This window comes from Camelus ferus, chromosome 11 (genome assembly GCF_009834535.1).
Source record: "Camelus ferus isolate YT-003-E chromosome 11, BCGSAC_Cfer_1.0, whole genome shotgun sequence".
NCBI classification, from domain to species: domain Eukaryota; kingdom Metazoa; phylum Chordata; class Mammalia; order Artiodactyla; family Camelidae; genus Camelus; species Camelus ferus.
This window is the reverse complement of record NC_045706.1, coordinates 43,268,561-43,290,982: the sequence shown is the minus strand read 5'-3', so window position 1 is coordinate 43,290,982 and position 22,422 is coordinate 43,268,561. Positions and strand designations below refer to the sequence as shown.

General features: G+C 39.6%; 1 protein-coding gene across 1 annotated transcript in view; it reads left to right on the top strand.

Annotated features, from left to right (window-relative positions):
* RHOBTB1 (Rho related BTB domain containing 1) overlaps positions 1-22,422 on the top strand; it is a 64,509-nt gene that overhangs the window by 9,725 nt on the left and 32,362 nt on the right. The window contains 2 exon segments of the mRNA XM_032491468.1: positions 16,390-16,591; positions 16,945-17,048. Coding sequence (XP_032347359.1) covers positions 16,400-16,591; positions 16,945-17,048 — 296 coding nt within the window. The 5' untranslated portion in view covers positions 16,390-16,399.

Sequence of the window (22,422 nt, the reverse complement as noted above, 5' to 3'; positions counted from 1 at the left end):
CTCAATCTCATGACTTGGTCTGGAAAGAGTACAGGAGGAGGTTTTCCCATGGGCGTTCCTACACATAGTGGGCAGTTGGTGTATCCCCACTACATTGTTCTGGGCTGAGTGGCTGTGCAGTTTCTGTGTTGAGTCTATTGAGATGGTAGTCTCTTTGATATAAGTCAAGGGAGCTGAATGACCAGGAGCTTTAAGATGATACTGTTGATGGGTTGGATGGCTGCTCAGAACTGCAAGGAAGCATCTAGTAGTGTTAAGGCTGTTTCCTACCATATGAAAGGCACTTCATGTAAAGCTTTCACAATATGTAGAGAAGAAGTAAAGAATAGACACTAATGCCACAAAATGAAAGAAGAATGTATTCTCATGCACATAAACATTTTAGCACCTGATTTTCCTACCTCCTCACCCTCACTTTTTTGTAAAATTTCTTTGTTATCACGTTTGTTATAGAAAAGATGGAATATGTAGAAAAGAAAAATTAAGTCAATTATAATCCTAGTTGGCATTAATATTTTAACATTTCTCTATCCCAAATGTTTCTGTGTATATTTAGGTACATAATTTTTAAAGAATGGTGTTACTCATGAACTTCTAACTATAATAATAAGTGTCTCCTATAGCCCATTTTTGATGGCTATATACTCCTATTATATGGACTTTTTTTTTTTTAACCAGTCCCCTCTGGTTGGATTTCTAAAATTATTTCTAATATTTTGTTTCCACAGTAATATGATGAACATTCCTTTATGGAATCTTTTTGTAACCCTAAATATTTTTCTGGGAATAAAATCTTATAATTGGATGAAAGTTATGGACATTTGAAAGTCTGCTGAGTGCCAGTTGCATGCCAAAATAATGGTATCATCTTCCACTCCCTCAAACAGTGCTTCATCCTGCTTTTTAAAAATGTGCAATCTTTTGTGTAATAATTCCCCTCTTGAATTGGAGGGTATAGAAGCATGTCCTGGAAATCCTAGCCAGAATCTTCACATTGACGTCAGCCAATAACCTCGAATAAAATATGAGACTTTTAAGGAATCTGGCTTTTGACCACCAGCACTTTTGGGTTTATGGTCTAACTTTGCTAAGAAATCCCAGAGGGGGGAAGAAAACAGTTTTCTTCATTTGCCTGAATCAGAGCATAACTTAATGCTAACTGACATATTATAGTCTCATAAATGACTAAATGCAATGGTTTGATTGTCATATCTGACGGTTTCACAGCAGGTGGTCTCTGATGCTACACAAGCTGGCCCAAGTGACCTCTTTAGAGAATACTTTCAATGAACAACAACTTATGACAGACTACTATAGAGACTTCATTACATACCAATAGACTTTTAAGCACATCTAGTCTGCAGACTTATTATTAATGGTTTCTCAAACAAACATTTACAACTTTGACATCTCTTTAAAGATCTTAATCCTTAATTCTTGACAAAGCTTCCTGATCTAGCCCTCAGCTCAGGCTCACCCACAGGAGGAATACAAGCCCTCTGAAAACAATGGTAGGGTCTTTTGTTTCTTTATTTTTTTTTTAACTTAAAAAGATGTATTGAATTATAACATGCATAGAGAAATGTGTACAGATCAGAAGTTATGAGTTTTTGCAAACTGAACATACCTATGTAACCAGCACCTAGATCAAGAGCCAGACACCACCAGCACCCCAATTCTGGTCACCAGCCCCACTGCATCCTCAGTGTGTTTGAACTGCTCCAAATTTTATGTCCTGGGTAATTGACTCATTTACAGAATTTGATTTTTCACTGAACCTTTACTTTTATATGAGTTAGCTGCAGTCAACGTTGATCAAGCTATCTCCCTAATAACTGAAAGTAAGTAGAATTTGCCTTTCCAAGTAAAGATTATAACATTAAATTTGTGCACTGAGTGTGCATCAATATTTATGTGTTTGTGACTTGCAGATACACAAATACATGCATACAAATAAATTTGGAACTTTCTTCCTTAATGAATATAAAGCTAAATTATACTGTATTTATCCAGCTTAAAAAATCTTAACTACAATTGATTGCCACAGAATAGTTCATATGCTAAGTTTCCAAATGTTTTCTTAAGTTGCTCATTTCAGTTACCGTTAAGTATTCCCTTTAAACAGTCAAAATTTAAGAGCCAAGAATTCTTCATCTTTTCTTTGAGATAGACTTGTATATATGCGTCCTGGTTGTCCACAGCTGTCTCTTTTGGTTCAGTTTCTATGTCTGATACTCAGTAAGATATCATTTAGATTCTCACTTTTTTTTTTTTTCAGTTGAGGGCTTGAGTCAGAAAAAAACAGGTTTAACAGGCTCACTATGCTTTATAAATACGTGGTTCTGAAAAACAATTTATGCATTATCAAAAATCATTTTTTATTATTATTGGATTGTACCAGTGTACTCTTAGAATTAACAATCAAGGCTTATGCTTATGTACCCATTACTTCTTTTTTAAGTTAAAATATTTTTCTCATTATAGATGTAATACATCTAAGCATATTATTCAGCCATAAAAAGTAACAGAAGTAGTAATACATGCTGCAATATGGATGACTGTGAAAACATCGTGCTAAGTGCAAGATGGACACAAAAGGCCACATATTGTATGGTTCCATTTATAAGAAATGTCCAGAGTAGGAAATTCATACAGACAGAAAGTAAATTCATAGTTTCCAGAGCTGGAAGGAGGAGGGAATAGGAATGACTGCTAATGGCCACAAGATTTCTTTTGAGGATGATGAAAATATTCTAGAATTAGACAGTGGGAATAGTTGTACAACTCTGTGAATATAATATAAAAAAAAAAAAGACCCTGAATTGCGCGCTTTAAAAGGGTGAGTTTTATGGCATATGAATTTTATCTCAAGTTACCACACAAAAAAGGTAATATATTTTTGCTGTAGAAAATTTAGAAACTAAAGGAAAACAGAAAAATAGCACCAAGTCATAGCTCCATTATCCAGCAACCATCACCGTTAAGCCTGTTTACTTTCTTCCTGTTTATTTTCCATGTGTTGTTGCAGAAGGAAGAGATTGGTGTTGTTACCCTTTAGTTGACAGAGACAGTTATTAAATTTTAAGTAGTCACATATTAGTACCCACCCATCACCTCCCCTCTAATAAAAGGGTAGTCCCCAAGGAAGGTCCATTTCATTGGCTGAGGGGAATGCAGGTGAGAGAAGCAGAGAGCAATGGCTGGGCCTGGGAGAAGGGATGAAGCAGCACCTGAAGGGAAAAGATCTGGGGTCCTGAGAGGCAGAAAGACAGGTGTGAGCAGTTGCCCTGAGAGGCGGAACTCTTTGGGGAAACATTCCAAAGAGACTTTCAGGAGTTTTGCTGCAAGATGCTTGCTATATTATGTAAACCTATTCTTAAAGACCAATATTGTCCTCATGGCTTTCTAAAAGTCACCTTTTTGTTTCTTTTAGATGTGTCACCAGTGCTAAAATGATACTTAGGTAAGAGAATGAGGAGACCCAGTTTTATTTGAGTTACACATATTTGTTTATTTTATGTAGTTTTCATCAGCTGGATTCCAGATTACTAACCTGCACTTTCCCCTTAATACTGTAGCATTAGCATTTCTCTGTATGATTGCAAACTCAATGTAAACATAATTTTAAATAATGACAATCTTAAAAAATATTTTAATACTTTTTAAATTAAGGTATAGTCAGTTTACCATGTTGTGTAAATTATGACAATTTTAATAGATCAGACTTGCTGAGTGTTCTCTTGATGGCGTAGTGATTAAAATATTTTACAAGCGTTATCTAATTTAACCTTCACAACAGTCCATTGAGAGAGGTAATTATTCCCAATTTACAGATAAGGAAATAGAGGCTTAGAGAGATAAGTAATTTGCCCAAGATCACATATCAAGTACCTTAATTATTCCTCCACTTGGCATAGATTTAGGTGGTTTTCATTTTTTCTTAATAAAGATGTGATAAATATATTTGCTTTTAAAACATTTTCCATTTATAAAGTTATTTCCTTAGATGAGTACTTTTAAAATTTCCAAGTGGTTGAGTTTTTTTGTTGCTGTCATAAAACCTTTCCTCTTAACTGTTTCATTTATTTCTTTGTGGTTGGAGATTTTGGTTGATACAACTTAGGTTTTGGGGGATACTTGTCCTTATGGTCGGTCCTTATATAAATGTGCCAAGAACACTTGGAAAAAAAGCACTCTCTTGCAGATTTTTTTGAAGGTGGGTTATCTATCAACTTAAGCCCACTTTTTATGCTATGGGCAAGCCTTCCATGTGTTGTTTTTCATTTTTGCATTCTTAATCTGATCACGGGTCTGATTTGTCATCTAAGGTGTCAGTTATTTGCATTAATTTCTCTTTATGGAATTTATTTTCATTTTTATTACATGCCTTTTGGTCTATGAAGGTTCATAGTTATGTCTATGCTTTTACTATGAATTGCCCTCCCCCTTTTTTTTACTGTCTAATATCTTTTACAGACAATTTTTCTAAATAATTTTGAAACCAAAATCTAAATAACTATGTAGGCTTGTCTTATATGCTCAGTTGGTTTTGGTTTCCCAAGTTCTTTAAAACTGAAATTTTTTTTAGTTTTTAATTTTGATTTATCTCTGGGTGTTTTGGCAAGTATCTTTAAGCAGATTAATTCCTTAAAGACATTTGAGTTTTTGCCCCCTATGTCTTTGGTATCTAAAAATAACTTTGTGTTGCTGTCACATCAATATTAATTTGACCTGATTCAGAAATTTGTTATTATGTCCTTTTCCTTTGAAGGCTCTGTATTTTCCTGTTGTCTTAAAATAGGGTGTTAGCGAAGTGTCATCCCTATTATTATTTCTTGATAGAAAGAAATGTTTTTGACCATTAGTTTTAGGAGATACTTACAGGATTATTATACAAGTGTTTTTTTTCCTGAAAAGTGTTTAGACTCAGAGTCTTATTCTTTTCCTTCTCCCCACTGCATCCTCATTTCAGTATTGGGGAAATTTTGTTCTGTTCAGTCACACTTTGCAACCTTAGTTTTTCAGGAACCCTACTGTCTAGGGGATTGCTTTTCAACAGTTAGCCTCTTTACCTCCTATCTTCTGTTACATCATTTTCAGATGGCCTTCCTCCTATATTTAGAGTTTCTCATGTTTGGCCTGTACCTCACTAATTCATTCTACTACTTTTTCAAGGCTGCTAGTGACTGATGCCATTATGGTTTTTAATTTGGCTGTCTTTTATTTCCTTTATACATGGCCTTTACTTATCTCATTCTGTTGCCTACTTGTAGCCTCATCTGCTGTTAGTGTATATACCTGCATTATCTTCTGTTGCATGATCAAGTACATGGATTGGATTTTTTTTTTTCTTCTGTCTTAGAGCATATCTACCCCGGTATGAAGACTTTTTCTGTGTCTTTAGCTAACTGCTTGTCCTTTTCTGTCTCAGGGATTTTAATAGACCATATATTGAATGGTCTCTGTTTGCTCCATCTATATAAAAAAGGATTTATGCCAGCCAAGGGTTGAAGTATATTTATATTCCAAATGCTTGGATAACCTAGGCTCATCAGAGACCAAGACAGGGCTCTATAGAGACCCAGGAACCCACCCCGTCCAGAGCAGACAAGCAAAGCAACTCAGTTTGGTTCAGGTAGAGAGAACTTTGGAGGGTGAGAAAAGGACAAGGGCAGAGATCTTTCCGATGTTTGGTATATGGTGACTCCTTATTCTTAAGTTTCTGGTACTGTTTTGGAGTCTGCTGTCTGCAGAGAATAAGGTTAATTTTAGTGAAACGTGGGTAGAGGGGAAACCAAGGCATCTGTTCTTTCATTGCTAACTTGCCTCAAAGTCCAGTTCGTTGCCTTTTGTGATGTGACTCTTTTAGGCGAAGAGTGAACTCCCTCTTCCAGACTCACTTTCATATCAATTAGAAATCCTTCTCCCTATGTGGTGGCTGCCTATGCCTCCCTTTTCCCCTTCTTTTCCAGCCAAGCAGTGACTCACTGAAAATAGCTGGAAATCCCTCAAATTAGCATCTTAAAAGTCTAAAAGTGGGTGAGAACCTTAGGAGACCTTTGTATGTGAATATTATTAAGATTCATAAATTGGCCCTAAGCACTAGAGCACAGTGAAAGGTCACATTCCTTTACTTTTCTAAATCGAATCCAGCCCTAAGCCACTCCTGTCTGCCCATATCAGGGCTCCTCCCTGCCCCCTGCCTTCCTGTTTGGTGGAGGGCCTAGGCCTTGGTCCCTGGTGGTTCCCATGGTTACTGATGCTCTTCCTGCTGGGGGAGCCATAGCTGGTGCAATGCCATCTGTCAGAGACCACTCATGATGGCCACACAGATGTCCCTCAACGTGTTCCTTTCACCAACTGCAGGCTCAGCCACATGCTGCTGCTTTGGACGCCATGGGCTTGATGATCAGTCACCAGAGACAGCCAAGTGCAAGGTCTCTGCCAGCCCCAAGTAGAAGGTTTCCTGAGGAAGGTAGAGTGGCTGTACTTTTAAATGCAACTAAACAAATATTTATTGAAGGCCACATGTGGCCCGGGTACCGGGAAAAGATTTGAGGATTTAAAGATGAATAAGTCTCTTTTGTCAAAAATGCCTAATTTTGGTGCGGTGTAAATGAGATACATAAGCATAATTGTCAATATTACAAATAAGAATGTGATAAACACCCTAGAAGCGGTCTAAAGAGAGAATGTGCCAAGTGGATCTCCTAAAAAAGTGAACTTGAATGTGTCTGCTCCACTCCATCTCTGCCGATTCCACCCTGGTCCCAGCCACCATTCTCTCCCTCCGGGAGAAATTTCGGAGCTTCCTGACTGACATTGCTCACATTCCCCACAGCATGTTCTCTGCCCAGCAGTCTCCGTGATACTTTTCAGAAGCAAGTCAGAACTTGTGACTCCTCTGCCTAAAACATTAACAGACACACACTTCTATATATAAAATAGATAAACAACAAGGATCTAGTGTACAGCACAGGGAACTCCATTCGGTTTCTTGAAATAACGTATAATGGAAAAGAATCTGAAAAGAAAATGTGTATGTGTGTGTGTGTGTGTGTAACTGAATCACTGTGCTGTACACCTGAAACTAACACTGTAAATCAACTACACTTCAACAACAACAAAAAAATTTTTAATGGCAGTGGCTTCTATCCTACATTGAGGATAAAGTCCAAACTCCTGGCACTGGCCTCAAAGTCCATGCTTGATCTAACCCACCCCCACCCGCCTTGCAGCCTTCCCTCTCCCCAGTTCCCTCCATTCTAGCTTTTCCCACCTGCTTCCTTTCCCATCTCGTGACTGGACCCGCCTCACTCTCCTTAGAGCAGGAACGTGGGGTCTCCTCATGGAGCCTCCCTCGTCTTCCCTGTAGGCCTCCCACCCGTCACCGTCTCTCGTGACAACTTTCATTTTCCTGCGAGGAGCTTATCAAATATATGATTATGTCCCCCATCTAGTTGTCCCTCCCAGCCGACCGTGAGGTCCCAGGAGACAAGCACCATACCTGCCCTGTATACTGCTGTCTACCTGTGCGCCTGGCACTCACTAGGGGCTCAGCCTGGGTCCTAAGGGTTTTACTGGGTGGATCAGGGGCATAAGAAAGGGCATTTGAGCAGAAACAAAGGCATAATCAACATCGAAGGAGAGGTTACACAGCATATTTAGAAACAAAAGTAGACCAGGGTGTCTATAACGTAGCACACCCTTTAATTACAGGGGTTTTGAAACCTACTCTGAAATTTTTATGCATCTTTTAAACTGTTTTCGATCTGTTGTTTTATTTTTCAGCTGGGTCGGCGTTTATTACTGGCAGTGGATAGATAGAAGAGGATGTTTATTATTTCTAATCCTGGCCCACCTTCCCCACTTACACTGCGTTTTGAAATGAGAGAGCATGATCTCTTGCAGGTCTTTACAGGGCTCTGGTGGGGAGAAGGAGTGAATTTTTTTTTTTTTAAGTGCCTCTGTACGATTTGTATTCCTGGACTTCTGGGCAGTGTTCTTTCTGTTACTTAATCTCTTCTCTTTTCTGTTTTGATCAAAACTTTTCAATTGAAAAAATATTGTTGATTTGAATGATGAAAGGCAGTTTTATCCTGGAGTTAGATTTCCATGAAGTTTTGATTTAGGGAAGCCCAGCCCAGCCCTGACTGTCTCTTTCCCAGGTCTGGACCCATTCTCCATCCCAGCAGAGATGTTTATATTATGCATAAGGCAGCTCCTGCCTGACTAGGACTGGTGATTAAGAGCTCAGGATAATGAAATCTGCACAGTTGAAACTTGGCTGTTGGCTATAGTTATTATGCAACTCTTAACATTTCCCTTTTGTTTCTGCCAATAATACAAAATTCTCAGTTTTTCTTTCAGAGCTAACTCTTCAAAGACACTAAAATTTGTTCCACTAGTATTTTTAATGACCAAGTTAAATGATTTCTCAAAGTTCAGAACATGTACTTTTCTAAAGGACAAGAAAATTTAGTGGCTGTGCAGTAGCACTGTTCAAACTGCCTGTGAACAGCTGAATGGAGCTTCAAGGACAAAGGCCCCTCTATGGGCCTTCGATTTCAGGCTTTAAGCAGACTGCTTACCATGCCTTGATTGCAATAGCAAATATAGCAAGAGACACGGCAAAAGTGATGGTAAGAGGTGGCATATTCCAATGGTGGGGTGATTCGGAGCAATTAGGAGATGCTTAGTGAAGCATCTTACACAAATGATGCACCTTTCCCTGCCCACCCTCTCTAATATCTGAATTTCTTATGTTAGAAGAGACTCACACCCTTATCTGAACTAAAATGGTGGCCCTACACTAACATGCACCTATCTGGAACAAGGAGTATTTAGTTTCATCAGCCACAGTGCCCCTGAATTACTGAATTATGGGGACAACACTCTCATGGTCACCTAGCCGTCATGTGACTGAGGAAGTGAATGGCCTGACACTTTCTGAAAACCTGTTTCTTATGGGGAGAACAGGACACCAGGAAGGCCATCATCTCAAGGACTGAAGTTGGGGGTGGGGTAGCACCACAGGAAAGAAAATTATTTCAAGAGGAGGCTAGGGCAGCTAAGAGCATGTTAGGCTACATCACTATTTTGCCCATAGTTGGCCCTAGCAGAGAGTGACAGGTATACTGGGGACCTATGGACCAGAGTGAGTGGACACAGAAAGCTTTATAGAAGAGGGGCATTGCATACTCTTATATGCCAAGCACTTCAGTATATAGTAATACCCCAGAAACACCTGATGATTCATTAAGTTCACAAGATGGGCACTTTGAAGTTATAGCCACAGGAGGAAAAAAATTTAAAGTTCAATTACCACCATCCAATGGTTTGCTAGTATAATTTTTTTTAAAAATGAGTGTGTGAGAAAGTATTTATGTTTTCAATTGCTTCTCCTAAAACCATTTATTGGTACAGAGGAGAAAGTAATTTAGTCTGTGGGGAGATGGGGCAGTTAGGAAAGCTTTTTAGAGGAGGTAATATCTGAATAAGACTTCAAGGAATGAATAGAACTTGCCAAGCAGATGAGGAATGGTGGCAGGTTGGCAGAGGGAATGGTATGTGTAAAGGTACTGAGGTAGCAAGCAATGTTTGGAATTTGAGAAGGCATTTTGTGTGGCTAAAGCATGCTGTGTTAATTTCCTACTGATGCTGTAACAAATTATCAAAAATTAAATGTCTTAAACCAATAGATTTATTATCTTATGGTTCTGGAGGTCAGAAGTCTGAAATGGGTCTAACTGGGCTAAAATCAAGGTGTTGGCAGGCTGTGCTACTGCTGGAGGCTCTAGGGGAGAATCTGTTTTCTCACTTTTTCCAGCTTCTAGAGATGACCTGCATTTCTTGGCTTAGGTCCCTTCCCTCCATCTTCAAAGCCAGCAGTGTATCATCTTCATATTTCTCTCTGACTCTGACCTTCTGCCTCCTCCTTCCACATGTGAAGGACCCTCGTGATTATACTGGGCCTACCCAGATAATCTAGGATAATCTCTTTATAGTAAGGTCATCTGATTAGCAACCTTAATTCCATCTGCTACCCTGATTCCCCCATGCCATGATACAGAACATACTCACAGGTCCCAGAGACAGGACATGGACATCTCTGAGGGACCATTATTCTGCCTACTACACATGCAGAACAAGAAGCTGAGAGTGATGGTGCAGAGAAAAGTTGGCATGATTCATCACCCCTAGGTAGAAAAGATCATCCATCCAAGAGGGGCCTATAATGTGATTTTCTTTCTTAATGGAAGAGTCAAGGTTCTGGAGATTTTCCTAAAGTATAATGGGTATGTTTCAGTTAACTATTGCTATGTAACAAGCCACCCCAAAACTTGGTGGCTTAAAACAACAGTTTATTATTTCTCATGTTTCTGTAGATTGGCTAGGTGACTCCTCAGCTGCTTTCATGCAGGTTCCCTGATAAAACATTCAGTTGGAGGGTTGGCTGACCTTGAAGGTCCAAGATGGCCTCACATTATGTGGCATTTGGTGACAGCTATCAGCCACAGTGCCTTGGTTTTTCTCACTGAATGCTTGGTGGGCCTTAGATGATGGCCTCAAGACACTGTTCTGACAGCATGAAGGTGGAGCTGCAGGGCCTGTGGAGGCCTTGATTCTGGAACCCACGCAGCATCACATTCACCACATTCTTTAGGGTTGGGCCAGGAGGTCACAAGTCTAACTCAAAATTCAGGAGGAAGGGAAATAGATTACATCTCTTGATAGGCATTTACACAGAGGCCATATGACATCCAGTACAGGCTGTAAAGATAGGAGTTCTAGCGCTGAGAGTAGGATTTTGAAATTCAAGACTTTAGAGGCAAAATGTTTCTGGATAACAGCAATATCCAGCATGTGGCCTAAAGGTGTGAATGTCACAAGCAAAGTGTGGTAATTATCACTGGCACTGAAGAGGGGAAGAAGCCGTGAGGCTCGGGTGTAGGATGCATCATCCTGTGGACACAAGAAGACTGAGTTGGTGGTGAATGTGGCAGAGTGACGTGAAGTCCAGTAGATGACAGTAGTAATGGCAGGGGGCAGATATGGGATTACCAAGCCAGATGGGGTAACTCAATAGCCAGAAGATCGTGACCACACTGATCTAAGTCAGCCTCGTGAATGGTGGGCTAAGATACCCAGAGCAGCGGCCATCCTGCACAACCTAATTCCTTCACTTCTCAACTACCACATTATCTTGTTCACTTACCATTTTCTTTTCAATTGAAGTACAGTTGATTTACAATGTTGTGTTAGTTTCAGGAGTACAGCAAAGTGATTCTTAAATATATATAAATATATATATATTATTTTTCATACTCTTTTCCATTACAGATTATTACAAGATACTGAATATAGTTCCCTCTGCTTGCTATACAGTAGGTCATTGTTGTTTATTTTATATATAGTAGTGTATATCTGCTAATTTCAAATTCCCAATTTATCCCCCACACCACTTTTCCCCTTTGGTAACCATAACTATGTCTGTGAGTCTGTTTCTATCTTGGAAATAAGTTCATTTGTATCATACTTTTTAGATTCCACATATAAGTGATATCATATGATATTTGCCTTTTTCTGTCTAATTTACTTCAATTAGTGTGACAATCTCTAGGTCTATCCATGTTGCTGCAAATGGCATTATTTCATTCTTTTTTATGGCTGAGTAATATTCTGTGTGTGTGTGTGTGTGTGTGCGCGCGCAGCAGCGCACACACACACACACATACATACATCCTCTTTATCCATTCAACTGTTGATGGACACTTAGGTCGCTTTTGTGTCTTGGCTATCATAAATAGTGCTGCTATGAACATTAAGGTGTGTGTATCTTTTTGAATTTGAGTTTTCTCTGGATGTATGTGCAGGAGTGGGATTGCTGGAATATGTAACTCTTTATTTTTAATTTTTTAAGGAAACCCCATACTGTTCTCCATAGTGGCTGCACCAAATTACATTCCTACCAACAGTGTAGGAGGGTTCCCTTTTCTCTACACCCTCCCCAGCATTTATTATTTGTAGACTTTTTGAAGATGGGCATTCTGACTGGTATGGGTTTGCTAATATTTTGTTGAGGATTTTTGCATCTATATTCATCAAGGTATTTTTTCCCATTGATTGATTTGTGTATACTGAACCATCCTTGTGTCCCTGGGATGAATCCAACTTGATTGTAGTGTATAATCTTTTTTATGTATTGTTGGATTCAGTTTGCTGGTACTTTGTGGAGAATTTTTTGCATCGATGTTCATCGAAGATATTGGCCTAAATTTTCTTTTTTGCTGGTGTCTTTGTCCGACTTTAGTATCAGGATGATGGTGACATTATAGAATGACTTTAGGAGTATTTCCTCCTCTTCAGTCTTTTGGAAGAGTTTGAGAAGGATCAGTATAAGTTCTTCATTGTACGTTTGGTAGAATTCCCCAGTGAAGCCATCCAGTCCTGGACTTTTGTTTGCAGAAAGTTTTTTTTTTTATTACAGATTCTATTTCACTTCCAGTGATTAGTGTGTTCAAATGATCTATTTCTTCTTGATTTGGTTTTGGTGGGCTGTATACTTCTAGAAGCTTTTCTGTTTCTTCCAGGTTGTCCAATTTGTTGGCATATAATTGTTCATAGCATTCTTTTAAGGTTTTTCATATTCCTGCGCTATTGATTGTTGTTTCTTCTCTTTTATTTCTTAATCACTCACCCTGTTTCTAAGTAAATTTACCACTTCTGACTTCAAGAGACTGTGCAAGTAGATTCTTCAGGTAGCATTTTAACTATCAGCAATATGTCCAAAAGATTCAGTGAAAGTATGAAACGAAGTTCAAGTCAGTTTTGAGTGAGAAGATTACAGAGCTGCCATCATATCAGGTGAAGAGTATCAGTTCTTCCTTGCTTTTCTTTTCCTTTTATACCCTCCTTGTCTCCTCAGATATGGATCAAAAGGCAAAAGGGTACCTGCATAGATCAGCAGGATTTATGGTGGTGACATTTATTAACAATGTTAAATGAATAATATTTATTACTCTCTTTCCAGGTAAATAAAAATCAGAAACATAGACAGTCATTATCCAGATGGTCCTAAGAGCTCATTCAACCATAAGAGTGCTAGATATGAATAAATTTGAGCCCATAATAAGCAAAGAAGGATAAAATTGCATACTTTTATGATTATACCCTAATATAATGTTTATTTGTTTATGTGTAACAGATGAATAATTGGTTTCTAGTACAAGAAAAGCATGTGTTTACATCCTTGGCTGTGACTTCATACTCTTAAAGTGCTTTTTAGATTACTACAAAATAAATTTCTACCCAAAAGGAAAGGTTTTCAGTATTTGGAAATTCAGCAAATTCTTCCTGAAAGTTCCCCCTGTTGAGTGAGTGATCCAGGCTGTGAGGATTTAATTCTGCCTGCCTTCCACTTCCCTTGCATTGCTGTCCCCTGTACACAGGGCTCAGCACCTTTGGCAGTCACTTCAGTTTTGAGCAGACTGCTAGAGATTAGAGGACCAACGGATGTTATTCTCACCTTTCACACAAATTCTTTTTAGGATTGTGTGTGAGATGTATCTATAAATTAGTAAAGCTAGTGATATTTTTTGTAATCATGGCCTTAATATTAAAACTAGGAGGGCTTTTGTCCCCCTCAGAGTCATCTGCTATAAAAGCTACACAAGCTCTTCCGCCAGCGCTGCCATGATTCACATTATTTGGGGCACTCCTTCTTGGGGGCTGCTATCAGAGAGAGTTTGCAAGCCAACAAGAAAACCAGTTCTATAGTTTTTGTATCGTGTCTGAATTTCTACTAAATCCAAACATTGCCCAAATTTCAGGGATTGGCTTTCTTTGACATTTAATCTACCAAAAAGTTAATTAGTTAAAATTCACTAGCAAAAGAGTAAAGTTTTCACCACTTAGGACATTCCAAATAATACACCTCAGATTCCAGAGTTGTGAGACTCCAAAAGGAACCTGGTTTTTTGTTTTTGTTTTTTTTTCCTGACACAAGCTGCCCCATGGTAATAGCACCAGAAACTTGTAAAAGACTGTTATGAAGTGTTACCATTTTTATTCCAGAATCTAGAAATGCCCCATAAAAATATTTTTAACCTACTTTTCCAACTCTACTATCCTTCAGTGAACTACGATCTCCTCTCCTCCCCACCCAGAACTTTCTGCCTTCTTGGCATCAGGTTAGCTGTGCTCCATCTTGCATTTATGTTCTTTGATTTTCAATGAATTACCCTTTAATAGTTCTGCTAAAATTTATCCTTTTCTAGCTCTTATGTTTATTAAGTTTATGATTTTACATCTAACTCTGATCTTCCACCTGACTCAATTTTTTTGTCATCTAGAGGTAAGCATTTCAGCATCATGATTAGAATTTTTGAAGCTATCTGTGTGTCAGGTACTGCACCAGGGACTGCAAACATCAGCTCACCGAGTCCTCACAACATTCAGAGATGGGTCCTATAATTTCCGCTTAACAGATGCAGAAGCTGAGGCTTAGAAAATACAAATAACTTGCCCAAAGTCAAATAATGAATAGTGGAGAGACCAGGATTCAAACTCTCATCCATCCAAGGCAGGGTTTTCCCAACCTCACACTATGATATTTCGGGCCAGATAATTCTTTGTTATGGAATTCTTTGTTATGGGGGCTGCTCTGTTCATTGTGGTATGTTTAGCAGCATCTCTGGCCTCTGTCTACCTGAAGCCAGTACCCCACTGTGACAACCAAAAATGTCTCTAGACGTTGCCAGATGTTCTCGGGCCAGTATTTAAGAACCACGGATCTATATACCAAAGTCATGCTTTTGCCACATTATACTATTAAATAGAGAACTACTAAAACCATAGAATTGTAAGGCTGAATTTTAAACAGGTTAATTTTAGAAGTCACCACACCTGGCTAATCATCAGAATTGGAGATTTTTCAAGACTCTCTTTCCCACCCAAGGCCTTCAAAGTCAGCATTTGCCAGGTGGTGGGACAGGTATCTATTTTAAGCCTCTCCACGGTGTAGGATCAGATCCTAACCTCACCGCACATCTGTTCCCTGAATCATTTCTCTCCATTCCTGTCAAATAGTTCTCCAGCCTCGAGTTTAACACCTCCTGTGATGGTGTTACCCATGTTCAGATGGTCCTAACCGTGAAGACACGTTCTTCTTGACATTCTTCCTTATCTTTCTCCTTCTATACCCTCAGTCTCATATGAGCCAAATTATCATTTTTCTCAAATCAATTGAATTAAGCAAACATGTATTAAGTCCCAGTTATGTATTAGGCGCTACTCTGAGCAGTTGTTTTCTGGGGTTTTTTTGTTTATTTGTTTTTACCATGACTGCTAAGACCATGATGGGCACTTTTGGGGGAAAAAAATGACCATCTAACCAGATTAACAATAGAATTCCTCAAAAGCGCAATCACAATACATTAAAATCTTAAAATCTTGCATGGTTGGCCGCCCGTCCCGCTGCTACTGGGAAGCAGTCTGCCCTGTAGTTTGTGGCGGTTCCTGCCCTGGATGGGGACACAGAGCTGCCAGCAGCTCCCCCTCTTCCTCTTCAGCCCTACTCAGCAGCCCTCTTCAAACCTTTTTTTGGTGGTTTCAGGAAGATTCCAAAGTAGCTCCTCATCCTGGTAAAACCATTCTCTACCATATGCTCCAGATTTCTTTCTATGCAAACAAAGAGAGGAAGAGAATCCAAAAAAAAAAAAATTGCCATCTAGTGCTACTCTTAAGGATTCCTTTTTAAATGAATTTGATCAATAATAAATGAATGAATGAATATAAATATAAAATAGTTTTAATAATGTATCGTAATTAAGACTTATAGTTCACTCTTCTTTAAAGTCAAGGAGTCCTTTCTGCTTGCACTTTTGATTTTCCCATGATCACCATGATGGTTTAGAACCTATAGGAAACTGCTTTTTAATGAGAGCCCTTGGATCAATGGACGATTGTGACAGACACCAGTACTGCAGAGGCTGCTTATGCTTAGACCTGCAGGTGACCAGTGTCTCCTTAGCAGGTCAACATGAATAGTTAGTGAGCTGTTAACATGAGCCAGCAGTCCCAACTCGCCTGGATGGATCTCCAGTAGGCAGGTTGTGTTTAGAGAAAACCAAGGAGAAAATAACATGTTGACTGGAATAAACCGTTTGGGGTCAAAATAACAATGCGGTGTTTTTGTACTTGTGTGAGATATAAAAAGAAAAGTTGAGTTTCACTTAGGCTCAGTAAGAACTTCCAAACTTCTGGTTTATGCTTGGGCACCTCCACAGAAGTACCTGGACCAAAGGGAAACTCCCTGAACCTCTCACGTCTTTGGTTGCTCTGGAAAGCCCTGATGTCTTTAACGTGGCATTCACTCTCTTCTTATAGAGTTTTATAAATGGACACTGACATGGACTACGAAAGACCCAACGTTGAAACCATCAAGTGTGTGGTCGTGGGAGACAACGCCGTGGGGAAGACGCGCTTGATCTGCGCCAGAGCATGTAATACAACACTCACGCAGTATCAGCTGCTGGCCACCCACGTACCAACTGTGTGGGCGATTGACCAGTACCGGGTCTGCCAGGAGGTAAGATGTATGGAGTTTCTTTAGAATCCTAAGGGCACATCACAGCTGTAACCAGTGTGATTTTCAAAAAGTTTGGGAAGGGGTTAACTTGTACCTTCAAGACAGAACTAACTTTTTCAGTGCCGCAATAGAAACAAAGGCAAAACTTGGAGCATGGCTATCATATCTTGCCTGAGGGTTTGAGTCACGTGATTCCAGGAAGCCAGTTAGGACTTCGCTAAGTCCCGTTAGATGGAATGAGGAAACTAAATGCAAGTGAGTGTCTCTGGCATGAGGGGTGCTGACCTGTGCATCCTTCTCCTGGGGAGCCTCAGATGCACATTGAGCAGGGATGCTCTCTCTCTCTCCTGCAGGTCTTGGAGCGTTCCCGGGATGTTGTTGATGAAGTGAGTGTTTCTCTCAGGCTTTGGGATACTTTTGGTGATCATCACAAAGACAGGCGTTTTGCATATGGCAGGTAAGCCAAGATTAGTGCAGTGCAGTTCAGTTTGAGTACAATTTCCTTTCCAAACCCCGTCTCTGCTTCATAAATCAACGAAAACCCCGTCATGTGGCCTTGAAATGTGTTGGGTTCTGTGCCGTGTCTAAGAAAAGAAAAGAAAAAAAAGAAAAACTCCAGAGCAGCGTTGTTTCCTGAGGTCAAGAAAAGCAGTCTGCCTTGCCACTTGGTTCCTCCCAGGAAGTACTTTATTTAAAACAACCAGTCCTAGTTAAACTGGATGTTTACTAGACGAGGATTCTGTTGCACCCTCTAATCTTGGGCTGCTTTGATTGCTGCTTTCCCGAATAATACTTTATTTGCCTTGTGTTAGAATGCTTTAAGTTTTCTTAGCACTTGGCCACCCCACTTCAGAAGGTCTCTTTGGTCTTTTCATGACCATATTAGCAGAATCTGATGTTACTTGCTTTGGGCTTTGTTGTCTGAGAAGTCTATTATTTTTATTTGAAGGTCATTTTTAAAAAGAAAGAAAAATATCTCTGAAGTCCTTCACAAGGCACTTCTCCAAAATGAACTGAAGCATTTAAGTCTATTTTTCATTTAAAAAAAAAGGAAGAAGAAGAAGAAGGAAAAATCCAGTAGAAGAGAAGATAAATCTAGAAGGGCATTAATATGAGTGGGAACAGGTGAAAGGACCTTAAAATATTTAGCAGCCTTTCCTTGTCACCATAACTCTGTTGGAGTCTTCAGGACTCTAGCTTCCTTAAAGTCCCTCTAAGCAAATATATTATAACTATCAATTCAGATAAGGAGATTTTTTACCCCTGAATTATAAATGAACACATTGCCTTTTAAGTTTAGAATTTAGGTCTTGTGGATCAGTTGTTCTTTGTTAACATCAAATATCACGCTACCTCACAGAACTGGATTAGACACTCCACACAATGAGTTACTCCTTGGTACTGAGATAAGCATTTCTGAAAATACCTCTGTTCCTTCCAGCCAGTAGTCTCTTAAACCTCTGAACAGAATTTTGTTGGCATTTACCCAAGTGGTCTAAAATACTGAATAAACTGCTGAAAGGGTTTGCCCTATTCCTGAGAAGTCGTTCACACACTGAAAGAATCTATGATTTAGACCAGTTTGTGCAAGGAGGTCTCAGAAAGAGGCATATAGAAGTAAGACTTTGATTTTAATGTTCCCTTGGTAACAAGAACTTTTGAACTTAATATTCAGCATCATAGACACTTTTCTTCTCCTTGAGTTTCCTGTTTTGTTTCCTTTCCTTGATGTTCTTGATTCTTATCTTTGTTGCCATTTCGGTTTTTTCTGTTGTCTCATTATTACACACACACACAAGATAACAATAAATGAACCTGCTCATAATTACTATCCAGTCAGACTTGTAACACCTGTGGTTTTAAGGAAACCTAATGAAATGATGACTTTGAGTAAAGTAAAGATAAATACAGTAGATTTCAAAGGACTGTTTGTACCCCGACTTCTAAAAAGGTGTGGTGAATAAAGATGAACCTACTGAGATACCGGGTTTAGCTTCCACAGGCCGCCTCATGAGCTCAGTGGTTTATTGCCACTTAAAATTTATGTATTTGAGATAATGAATTTTAACTTGGCCCCCCAATGTAAAACTGGTCCTGTGCTTATATAAGGGCTGCTTCATTACCATGTGAGACTCCTGCTCAGGGGTGATGTAGGGGCGCGGGGGCCTTCATAGATCTAATACCGACAGGCATCTGCTGTGGGCCTCGCCCTGCTTCCTGATGCATCTGGGATCATTTTACACGTCATGCCTGTGCTTGGTCACTCCCAACAAAAATAAGCTGCTCTTTCATGTGACTCTATCAGTTCAAAGTGCATTGTTCTGCTCCCTTGCCTGTAACATTCGGTTCTATCAGCTGTAACCCGCATCCCCCTTTGATGGAAACAGGATGTGCTTTCCAAGCCAAGTCTGATTCTCTGAGTGACACAGAGGGGCTTCAGGAAACACTCCCTGTTTCTGGCCGAGCTCTCAGTGGGCCTCACTTTACGTGCATGTTTGTACCTTGTATTTCCTCTGTCTTTTCCAATGCTCCACAGCCTCCAGGCTTCCTGCCACAAATCCCACCACTGGTGAAGAACAAAACCAGAGCCGTTCTGTCTTGGATCCCGGCATTTTTCTGTAAATGCTAAATATGTGATACCGCATTGATGGAGCACCAAAAATTACATTTTATGGGAATGTCTGATAGTAGTAGTTTCTTTTATTCAGTATAGGGCTCTGACCCCTGTATTTCATTGCTGTGTGAGAGCTGTTTAATTCCTGTATGACTTCCGTTTTTAGATCCATGTCATTTGTGAAGGAAAAAATCATAATTACATTTTCTGACAATCAGTTTGGTTTGCAAACCAGTTTTTTGACTGATGTTTTCACTATACTAGGTGTGAATTACAAGTCAGTGGGATGTGATGTATTCCTTATACTTGGAAATGTATTTGGAACCTTTTTAAAATAATTCATTTGATTCTTACGGTGACAGTGAGAGAAACCAGATTCATATCAAGATGTCTTAGACCTCGCCTTCAGTTTCCTCTGCTGCTTAGCACTAAGGGAGTTCATAAGTTACCCCCTCAAACATCCTTTGCATAGACAAGCTCTGATTTGCTGAGCGGATTCAGTCGGCCAGGCTGGTGTCAGTCTGCTGACTTGAATTTGCAATTTTCCTAGTATCGTCTAACTACAACCAGAATGTCATAGCTCTCTTTATGATTCAAAGGTAACTATTCAACCCATTTTTTTCTTTAGCCAACTAGAATAACAGCTCCAATTCATCATAGACCTTCAGTATGCCAGTCAAAATATTAGGTGTTCTACCAACATGAGTTTAGTTAATCCTTTCAGGAACCCTAGGAGACAGAGATGATCTCCATGCCACAGGTGAGTAGAGAGCTGAGTTCTTTTACTACCATAACTTGCCCAACAGGGGGTTTCAGGAGCAGATTCAAACCCACTCTGACTGACTCGTTCCTCCCATTCTTTTCATCATGACAAGCTACCTTGACCTCATTTTGAACAGGATGCAACCAAAAACCACCCCACGTTGATGGGCTGGGTATCCATTTGCACTTCTGTATTTGTACAGTGGCTTAGAATGAGAAGCGATCTCAAAGAGTCATCTGGCCAACCTCTTTTCTCCAGGAAGGGAAACCGTCCATCCAAGAAAAAGCAGTGATGGAAGTCCTTCTAGTCGATGGACGTGAAAAGTAGCAGCGTAGCATCAGCGTCCTAACACAACTAACACATCTGAAATCTCCCAAGCCCTCTGTTGTCTGGAGCGAATGACTCCAACTCTTTCTTCTTTTTACCACCTACTTTCTGTCCACTTTTGGATGAACTTTTGAAGCTCTTTTCTGGATCTTTTAAAATGTCAAGAACGAAACTGTACATAATAACCATGACTGTGATCAGCTGCTCTTTTTTGGCAAGAAAAAAAAAAGCCTCTTTTTAGAGGGCTATCACTCAAGAGTTTTCTGCCTGAACTATTATAAGAAAGTGTTCACAGTTAGGTACCTGGCACTGAAAACATAGACAAGCAGGATGGGTCTGCCTTCAACAGGACACCTGTATCTCACCTGGTCCCTCTCCTGTACTCACACCACACATATAAATAATTACCAATTTTACCGTTTACCCTCCTTGAAAACCTTCACCATTGATCTGTTTCAGGGTCAGAGAAGCTTCAAACACCTAAAGCCTATGGGGCTGGAGGTGGTGATAACAGCAGTGACAATGTAATCAGGGCTCCCCATGAGCCAGGCCTGTGCTCAGGGCTCCACATATCTTATCCCCTGTCATTCTTGTGGGGACCCTGTAAAGTAGGGTCATTTCACAGTTGAGCAAACATGCACAGAAAGGGGCCAACATCAGACAGCTAAGAAAGAGTGGAACTGAACCTTTCCTGTTGGTTCTGTCTGGCTCCAAAGCCTGTGTCTTCTCTTTCCTCCATGCTGTGTGGTGATGATGATGATGGATGCAGAACATACTTTAAACTTATTCCTAGTCTAGTCTCATTCTTACACTGTTCCATGTGGACCTGGAAGGCCAGATTTACCATCGATCACTAGCTCTGATATTCCATTGTTCCCCTTAAGTTCTTCAATACATGGCAAATAACAATTCTTTATGTTCATCTATGAATGAATGAGCCCTTTCACTTTCAGTAAAAATGATACATCCAAGCGAATTTTTTGAGAGTGGGAATCTTGGGTACTCTATATGACATGCTTTTTTCCTCCAAATTTAACTTAAGCATGCAGAATCACTGTATTTGTCCTGTTTGTCCTTACACCCAGCAGTTTCTGGGCATATTTTCAGGTCAGTTGGAACTCATTTATTATATAGGTTATTCTTACACACTGATTTTTCACAAATGTTTTTAGGTCCTATAAGAAGTACAGGACATGTTTTTACAATAAACATTCTCCACACACACACACACACACAAAAAGAAGCCCAGTACATGTTTTAAATGATAACATTAATCAGAACCATGGTATCTGTGTGTCTATTTAGGTAAGATGGCTCTAGTTTCAAGTCGAAAGCACATGTAATCAGATACAGCATGAATATATCCCATTTTGAATGATCGATTGAGGTCCTTTAAAAAATTCAGGACTGTGGGTGACCAGGGTTTATGTCTTTGTGTGGGACTGGTCATACTTGTGGTTAATGGCAAGGGGAAAAGTAAGAAACAACCAATGTGTCTAGATGAAGTGTTCCGAAGTGGCCCTTATAGTCCATGGTGTATTCTAAACACTGGGCCAGAACTAACATTCTAATGATGATCTCAGGATGGTGAAAAGCCTGTTGGACAGAGAAACATATCAAGTAGAGGTGGACCAGGACCAGGACTAGGGTGGGACAAGTAAGGCATTCACCTTGGCTGTAAAATGTAAATGATAATAGAGTTTAAAAGATAGGATTGCTGTTACTGACCTTTTCTTTCCGTCTCAGGTTCAGCATGGCGCTATTACTGGTCCTGACTTGATTTTAAATTTTGGAATTTTGTTCATCATAGACTTTTTGTTTGCCTTAATTTTGATATTTTGAAAAAATATCGTTCATCTGGATTCCTCAGGGTTTGGGGACGTTTTTAACTTTGGCACCTGAGGCAAGTGCTTCACTCTTCACCCAAGTCCTGACCCTGAAGGTAGACTTTATCAATTGGTAACGAAGTAGCAAAGGGAAGTTATCAGTGCAGGTACTTTATGGAAAAGTAATCCAAACCACACTTGTAAACGTGTGGTACAGAGGGATCTAGGAAAATTATTCGCAGCTTGTTTTCTAAAGCTCTTTAGTCCTGTGCTCTGCTGTGTAAAAAGGACTAAGATTTGC